Source organism: Ranitomeya imitator, chromosome 4 (genome assembly GCF_032444005.1).
Source record: "Ranitomeya imitator isolate aRanImi1 chromosome 4, aRanImi1.pri, whole genome shotgun sequence".
In the NCBI taxonomy this organism is placed as follows: Eukaryota; Metazoa; Chordata; class Amphibia; order Anura; family Dendrobatidae; genus Ranitomeya; species Ranitomeya imitator.
The window spans coordinates 58,933,252-58,942,629 of NC_091285.1; the positions used below are offsets into that span (position 1 = coordinate 58,933,252).

The 9,378-nt window shown below is 42.6% G+C and overlaps 1 protein-coding gene across 1 annotated transcript in view; it reads left to right on the forward strand.

Annotated features, from left to right (window-relative positions):
* SLU7 (SLU7 homolog, splicing factor) overlaps positions 1-4,855 on the forward strand; it is a 43,210-nt gene extending 38,355 nt beyond the window's left edge. The window contains exons 12-16 of the mRNA XM_069763776.1: positions 302-463; positions 1,677-1,781; positions 1,871-1,936; positions 3,190-3,291; positions 4,523-4,855. Coding sequence (XP_069619877.1) covers positions 302-463; positions 1,677-1,781; positions 1,871-1,936; positions 3,190-3,291; positions 4,523-4,702 — 615 coding nt within the window. The 3' untranslated portion in view covers positions 4,703-4,855. The remainder of the gene's footprint in view (positions 1-301; positions 464-1,676; positions 1,782-1,870; positions 1,937-3,189; positions 3,292-4,522) is intronic.
* The last annotated feature ends 4,523 nt before the right edge of the window (positions 4,856-9,378 follow it).

A 9,378-nucleotide genomic window follows, 5' to 3' on the forward strand; every position in this document is an offset into this window, starting at 1 on the left:
CACACTACTGTGTTCTTATCAGATATGAAGCCTCCTATTAATTATAAATTATGTATGGAGGGAAAACTGACTTTGTCCCCTAACTCAGGGGTCCCCAACTCCAGTCCTCAAGGCCCACCAACAGGTCATGTTTTCAGGATTTCCTTTGCATTGCACAGGTGATGCAATTATTACCTGGGCAAGACTAAGGAAATCCTGAAAACATGACATGTTGGTGGGCCTTGAGGACTGGAGTTGGGGACCCCTGCCCTAACTCAGAAGATGCCCTAACTCAGAAGATGCTGGCTTTGTTGTCTTACAGTATGGAGGACAGGAGCATTTGGATGTTCCACCTGCGGAGCTACTTCTAGCTCAGACGGAGGACTACGTGGAATACTCCAGACATGGCACTGTCATCAAGGGGCAGGAGAAAGCCATCGCCCGCTCCAAGTATGAGGAAGACGTTCTCATAAATAACCACACGGTCAGTGACGGAGCATTTCAAACAATATATTTGCTGCCAGGTTTCTTTTCTGCTAGCAGTGATTATAAACTTGCATTTCTATTCTGGTCATATAGCATTGACTTGTTGCCAGTAGTTTTAGATAACTGTCTATGGTGTGTATGTATATATGTATACATATATATATCCGAGTATTTTGTTATTGCTCGGAGATTTAGTTTTCATCGCCTCAGTTGCATGATTTACGGCTTCCAGATAAGCTGAATATATGTGGGAATTTCCTAACAAACAGGCATTCCTCCCATGTATTCAGCGTATCTGGAAGCCGTAAATCATACAACTGAGGCGATGAAAACTATATCTCCGAGCAATAACAAATACTCGGAGGTCACCTGAGCGACGAGTACACTCGCTCATCACTACTGATAACCCCACTACGTAATATTCTTCTTCTTACATTGGCTTATTCTATTCTGGCAAAAAGTACTTACAGCAATGCCCCAATTAATAACTACAGAGAGCCATAGATGGGATTTACAGGTCTTGTACTGGATAATTGCTGCACACATGCCTGTGCTTTTGTACATTGGATATATTAAGTTACAATGGTCCTGGAAAGATCTTCATTAGTAGAAAATATTGTAACCTAAGAGGAGTTGCCATATTAAATTATTGACCCGTCTAATGGATGGGTAATGAAGATCATGTGTGGGGAGTCCTCCTATCATCTGCTAGTAGCTCTGTTCAATCTGTGGCAGCTGATGCTGAAAACTTCAGATCAGCGTTCATTACTTTAAGTTAACTATTTCCAAAACTTCAATGCTGTGTAATATTCCGTCAGTACTTATTTATACTGCACACTTCAGCTGCCAGGACCTGTGGACTCGGGTCATGTGACCCTGATGACATCATCACAGATCCTTCCGCACTTCTATGTTGCTTCCTGCTTGTGATTGGTCAGTGTCATAAAGGAGGTAGAAGTACACGCCCCCCAGTGACCACTATGTAATAACTTTCACTTGGACTTGTCTAAGGTTAATTTATTAGGTGCAGACACTTGATTGCTAATCTCTCCACTACGGAGAAGCAAAATAAAAAAAAAAACATATTCAGTTCCACAGCTGCTATTACATTGTGTCCAGTCCCATTAAGTCATAGGTATGTGCATGTTATTTACAAACTGTTTTTTTTTTTCCAGAATTTTTTTTATTAATTTTGTTTTTCTCCTGTTTAGTGTATTTGGGGCTCATTTTGGAAAGATGGAAGATGGGGCTACAAGTGTTGCCATTCCTTTGTCAAGATGTCTTATTGCACTGGGGAAGCTGGGAAGAGCACCAATGTAAGCTGAATATGTACTAGTGGTTTAGTGAGACATGAATGAGTCTGGTCACACATGGTAACACCGGTGTTTTTTTTTTTGGGGGCTAGAATACTGATCTCTGTGAAGAGGAGCTGGAAGCTGAAGAGATGTCCAAGCCCAAGACATTGGTGGAGGTTCGTATTCACGGGCAGTTCTCCATTGTACCAGAAACGAATAGGTGCAAAGCGGTCAAATGTCTGGGTTCTCGGATCCATCCCAATAAGGAGGAAGACTCGCAGCGCTCCAGAATGAGTCCAGTCATGAGGTGTTTTATTCCCCAATATAACATTGGTGATGTGATTCCATGTCCGTATACACGATCTCTTACACAAATTATCTCAGTAAGGCTAGGTGCTGACAACTGTATGTTTTCTCATCCGAGAAAATCAAGTCAATTATGCAAATCCCAATCTTGTCATCTGGATGGGGAAAATAGTTCTCCATCTTCTCATTCCATCAGTCCATGGAAAGCAGACTGCACTCAGATGTCATGCGAGTGCAGTCCGATGTTTCCCACACTCATTGATGGATGGCTGAGTGTGAGTTGAATATCAGAACATACTCGGGCATGCTGCAATTCTTTTATTTTTTCCCTGGACCGGCTCTGTCTGAGGATAAAAACGTACATGTACACAGCCCCAAAGATTAACATTGGTCTGAGTGCGATCTGACGTTTTGTCAGCTTGCACTTGGGCCGATAATACGGTCATGTGCAGGAACCTGAAGAGAATCTGGCACCCGGTTTTTGCTAATCTATCGAAGAGCAGCATCAGATCCTGATTTCAGTGATTTATCACTTAGTAGGCTGCATGTAATAGTTTTGCTAAAATCACTGTTTTATCTACTACTTTGATACCAGTTCTCTCAATACTGTGCTCTGTATAACCCGCTCACACCACTGATGACCACTGTATGTGTTCACTGTGCATAGACAGAAAGCTGCCAATTGGGGGTGGGGTTATACAGAGCTCATGGATATGGTTAACTAGTATACTAGTCCTCTAGTGATAATCTCTGCTGATTCACACAATCATTTTATCAAAACTATAGCAAGCAGCTCAGTAAGTGACACATCGCTGAAATCCGGCTCTTGCCTCTACATTATACTATTCTCAGTTACGGTGGCAAAATCCTCTTGACCCTCTAAAGATATCCTTTAAATATAACATTTCTTCAAAACGCATAGTAAATTCATTAGACATATACAACCAATACAGTCATGTGATTACAGTGGTCAGAGGTCTCCTATCTGGCACCTCTTGGGCATAGCAAGAGTATCACAAGAATCTTCTGCCAGTCATGCCAGTATTAGGATTACTTGTATAGCGCGGTCATTTGTATTTTCACAGCAGAAGCTTTTTCATGGGTGCATCTTTCCTGTTGACAGATTCATCAAGAAAAAATGAAGAAAAAGAAGAAAAAGCACCGCAAGAGTGGTGGATCGGATAGTGAGGGTGAAGAGAGAAAGAAGCAGGAAAAGCTTAAAAAGGTATGGAAAATTGCTCATCTGTGCCCTTCCCAGTGCAAAGAAAAATGACCCCATGACCCCAGTCCTCCCCGTGCCATCTCCTTGTCTGAGGGCGGTGCGCCTGGTATAGATCTAGAGGATTGGCTGCAGACAAGTGTGGATCTGCCACCTAGTGCTTTACATGTGGTAAGGATACGGGAATCGGCCTGGGCTGTAGTGGGGAAAATGTCACCGGCTCTGATCAATCGCTTGTTCTGATGCCACAATGCGGATATGAAGGTCATAGACCATTTTGTGGCCCTTTAAATCCCATCACAGTGTTTTAAGAGAGGCAGAAATTTTGGGCCGGAGACGAATGGATACAGAAGTTCAGATGAATAATTTTGCTCCATTAAAGGAATCCCTGCCCCCGCACAATCATCCATATAAACTATATCAGTATGATGGGTTAGAAGATTTTTTTTTTTTTTTTTTTTTTTACACAAGTCTTTATTATGACACAGTAAAGACCAAAAACAGAGTTATTTACATAGAAAACATTCAATAAAATGTCCACTTGACAAATCTAGGACCACCTTAAACACTTATTCCCGCCCTCTTTAGTGGGTAATGTTAAATTATTTGTTAAATACAAACAATGTTGCAATTTACTGCTTATTACTATTTTCACCTGTTCTTGAGAAATAAACCATTTTCTCTTGTTTACAGCTTGTTGCCTTGGAGACCGACCACTGCTGCTTGACAGCAGAACAAGCACAGTTCTTACAAGCTTCATTTGTAAGCACTATTTTGAAGCTGGCCAGAATCTATGGAGCACGCAGTTACCTCCTGATCTTAGCCAAATTCAGAGCAGCGCTTACAAGCTACACAGCAGCAGTGGTCGGTCTCCGAGGCAACCAGCTGTATTTAAAAGATACAATCTCAAGAACTGCACACTTTGATACGCAGTAAAGTGCAAATTGCTTGTTTATACAAGCGCAAAAAGGAGAAAAGGATGGAGGGCTAGAAATCCATCAGTGCAGGAATGGATAAATTAAATTGTGATCCTCTTATAAAAGGTAGCATGATGTTTCTTTCACAAGGGGGTTCCTCCCTCTGGCTCTTTTTCTGCTGCAGTTATGTCATTTTTGCAGACTACGCACTTTGCACTGCCGTCCTCTTTGACCATGTGCTCCCTGCATTAGATGGAAACCTAAATGATGTCCCCTCTGATACATGCGGATGTTGTGACCCCATTACTCTCTCACTGCAGGCGCTGAATGCAGAGGAAGCTCGTCTTAAACATGTTAAAGAATTGCTGCAAATAGACGAGAGGAAGAGAGCATATAACAGCATATACGAGACCCGGGAGCCTACAGAGGAGGAGATGGAGGCCTACAGAATGAAGAGACAGAGGCCTGATGACCCAATGGCCTCATTCCTAGGACAGTGAACTTCACAACTAATCGCTTCTTATTCCTGATGCCCAGACTGTATAGCTTGTAATATGTGTCCTCTGCGCTGTCATCCACATTATACCGTGTATAATGAGGAGCTGGTTTATATCTCATTAAATAGTCCACATTAATGATGGCTAATTCACTGCTGATGACTGCGGTCAAATGACTTTTGCTTCAGAAATAAATGGTGGGAGTTGTCCAGCGTAGGTAATGGTATTGTCACCTAAATCCCACGTGTGATGAGCATTCATAATCTGGGACACAACAGCTACATCTCGTTTTTAAGGTGGACTTTTGGTTCCTTTTGCTCTGTCTGGTAATCCTGCCCCAGTCTGTGGATGGATAAATGAGCGTCTTCTGCATTCAGCTCAGAGACATTGCCTACAATAAATAATATTTCCATGAACTTTTCATCCCACGGATATGAACCGTATTTCCGTCACTGACAGGAAGCAGAATTCTTAAAAAGAAGAGAATTTAAAACACACAATTTACCGTACTTCCAGCCTAAGACTGGACAATCCCTTTTAAAATGATAATTTTCATAGTCTCAGATGAGTTGCCTTAAAGTTGACTTCCTGAATCTACTTGGTCTGTAGTGCTGGCGAGGATCAAATCTCCAACCCATGGCTAATATATCAGGGAGAGCTTCCCTCTGACCCGCAGCCCAGCAACACTCTATTACTGTAGGGTGGCTCTTTTATGATGGCGCCCAACCCTAATGCGCACAACTGGCCACACTCTGGTCTTGCAGAAGGTATCTGGTCAACAGTGGCATCCACCAAACCACACTACACATCTGGCCGGAGAACAAGCCTTTGAGCTTACAGGCTCTGCCCAGTGTGGGTGGCACAGTTAGTCTTACCACGGTCATACCACCATAGGGCCTACTTACCATCTATCTCCCCATCATCACTGCCCCCACGTGACGGCTCCGACTCTCAGATGCCTACATGCAGGTTATCTCTGGAGGATTAGCTCCTCTACTCTTACCTAAATGTGTTTTGATTTGACTTTCACGAAAAAGGAAATTAACTTGAAGTCAGTGCTGTAAAATTCTGATAGACCGCGGTCATATGTGATAATGGAAGGGGCTGGATGGGGAGAAATCTCCAGTAAAGGAATCGGTAAGGAAAGCGACTGCACTGTTGGGGTAGATGCATATGGCATCTTGATTCTACCTGGAATCCACCCGAAAAAAAGCAATACTGCTGAGTACATGTTCTGATTTGTGTCACTTGTAACCACTTCATGGTTCAGAACCCTGAAGTGGTGAAAATAAGAGACCTGTCCATTCTTCTTGACAGTATAGAGTTAGATATGCGAGCCGCCAGAACGAGGCAAAGCTGCCTCAGGAAAATGCCCCTGCTGTGTGCACATAGCCGTACATGGGTTTTCTGACCCTAAGTCCATTTCTTTTTATATAAACTAATCTGTACTGGATTTATTTTGTTTCTTTCTACCTTTTGCTTTCCCCAGTTTTTTGGTTCAATGCCTCCATGCTAGCTGTTTACATGTTGCTGTACTTAGGCAGCTTTTCCTTCTCTGCTAGCTCCTATCCCTCTGTATTATCGTACTGCTCCTATCCCTGTATTATAGTACCTCTCCTATCCCTCTGTATTATCGTACCGCTCCTATCCCTCTGTATTATAGTGCCGCTCCTATCCATCTATTATAGGACCACTCCTATCCCTCTGTATTATAGGACCTCTCCTATCCCTCTATTATAGTACCGCTCCTATCTCTGTATTATAGTACCGCTCCTATCCCTCTATTATAGTACCGCTCCTATCCCTCTGTATTATCGTACTGCTCCTATCCCTTCTGTATTATAGGACCGCTCCTATCCCTCTGTATTATAGTACCGCTCCTATCCCTCTATTATAGTACCGCTACTATCACTATACATTATATTACTGCCCCTGTCACTATACATTATAGTACCGGTCCTATCACTATACATTATAACACCGCTTCTATCCCTCTGTATTATAGGACTGCTCCCATCCCCATGTTACAATACTGCTCATATCCCAATATGTTCTTACAGTACCGCTCCTATCCCAACACATTATAGTACTGCCAGAATCCAAATGTTTTCTAGTATTGCTGATATCCCAATTTATAATAGTTCCGCTCATATCCCTTTTGTATTGTAGCGCCGGCGTCCCTGCAGGCTTTTTTCCCCCTGCAGAGATGCCAGCTCACTCACCGCCACGGCCCGAGTCTCACACTTTCTGTTCCTGCATCTACACTGCTCCCTTGACACTGTGCTTAGGGTGTACACGCGTTTTCTACTTCAGGATGGTGCGCGCTGCCCCTTTAAGAAGTGTCCCCAGCCAAGGCACCTGCATATAGTTTCCTGTGCAACGTTGTTAGTGTGTTCCCTGCACGCTTGCTAGTTCTCAGGTCCCAGGTGTACCTGCTTGTGTCTGCCCGTCACTAGCCCTACCTCCGCGTTCTTGCCTTGTACCTGCCATGCCAGTCTGTATATCAGCCGGAACCACCTGCCGTGCCTACCTGTATACCAATCGGACCAGCCCGCCCCTGCCAGTGCTTATCTGTATAGCAGCCATCACCATCTGCATTTGTGGTTTCTGCCCTGCCTACCTGTATCAGCTGTACTCCTACTGAGTCATGGCTACATATCCCTTGGGGATCAGTTGCCATTCGTCTGAGGTTTGTCCTGCAGTAGCACCTGGTGTCCATCGGGAGCCAAGCTTAACTCCACCATCAGGGGCTCTAGTGAGGAGTCCGGTGGTCTCGTAGTCGCGCCCCTCCAGCCTCTCTTCAGACTGCGGCACAGTGGATCCACCTCTCACATTACAGTATTGTACACTTGTCACATGTATCCAGCTTCATCTGCCAAGTTGATCTATTTGTTTCTTAAAAACTGCACTCTTCCCCCAGTTTCATCTTTTACATCTCTTCCTGCAGCATTTTGTGTATATGTACATGCACAATTATGGGGTGGTGGAGGAAGGGGGCGCAAGTACATATGCATGTGTATAAGAGTTTGCATATGTTTCTGAGCATTTGGATAAACAAGTGTGTGGATGCATGTATATATGTGTGTGAGGATCTACTCATACATATGGACACACATAGAAAGATGCTGAATATGTAAATCTATACGTTTTACATTGATATTGTATACTTAGGTTTTCTGTGACATTTATAATATACACATACATAGATATGTATACATATGTGCAGTCATGGCCGAAAGTGTTGGCACCCTTGAAATTGTTCCAAAAATTGAAATATTTCTTCCAGAAAATTATGGCAATTAAACAGGTTTGGTTATACGCATGATTATTTGCTTTGTGTGTATTGGCACAACATATTAAAAACTAAAAAAAAAAGGAAAATTTAACAACTTCACACAAAACCCTAGAAATGGGCCAGACAACATTGTTGTCACTTTCTGCTTAATATTTGATGGCACACGGTTTGGAATAAATAATTGCAATAAATTGCTTCCCAAGACCATCAACAAGCTTCTTATACCTCTCAGCTATGAAATTTTGACCACTCTTCTGTTGCAAACTGCTTCAGTTCTCTCATATATGAAGGCGCCTTCTCCCAACAGCAATTTTAAGCTTTCACAGGTGTTCAATGGGATTTAGATCCGGACTCATTTCTGGCTACTTCAGAACTCTCCAGCACTTTGTATCCATCCATTTCTGGGTGTTTCTTGAAGTATGTTTGGGGTCGTTGTCCTGCTAGAAGACCCATGACATAGTACGCAAACCCAGCTTTCAGATACTGAGCACTACAGTGTGACCCAAAGTCGGTTGGTAATCTTCAGATTTCATGATGTTTTGCTCACAGTCAAATCATCCAGTCCTAGAGGCAACAAGACAACCCCGAAACATTTTTTAACCTTCACTATATTTGACTGTAGGTACTATGTTCTAATTTTGGGGGGAATTAGGGTAATTAGGAAAACGCGTCACTTCTGGAATTCTGGTGGTGCACAAGTAGGATAACCAAATCTGTCAGCTGTGATGTAGAAATACTTGGCACTCATATAGGTGTGTTCAAGAACTTATTTATTGAGAGAAGAAATTCCAGAAATAAATGAGACGTTTCGGTCAATACCTGACCGTCATCAGTGTTTTGCCAAGTATTTAAAGGCCTCAGATATGGCTTTAAAGAAGGTGATTAAATTTATCACAATAATTCAATGATTACAATAAATAGGAAATAGTGTGATATTGCGTACACTTTTGCATATTATACACTGCTCAAAAAAAATAAAGGGAACACTAAAATCCCACATCCTAAATATCACTGAATGAAATATTCCAGTTGTAAATCTTTGTTCATTATATAGTGTAATGCGTTGATCAATAAAACATAAAAATTATCAATGTAAATCAAAATATCTCACGGAGGCCTGGATTTGGAACAATACTCAAAATCGAAGTGGAAAATCGAATTGCAGGCTGATCCAACTTCAGTGGAAATGCCTCAAAACAAGGAAATGATGCTCAGTAGAGCACAGGGCACCAGTGTCGAATTTACCAATCCTGGTGTTCTGTGGCAAATGCCAAGCGTCCTGCACGGTGTTGGGCTGTGAGCACAACCCCAATCTGTGGACATTGGGCACTCAGACCATTCGCCTGGAGTCAGTTTCTAACTTTGTGCAAACACATGCACATTT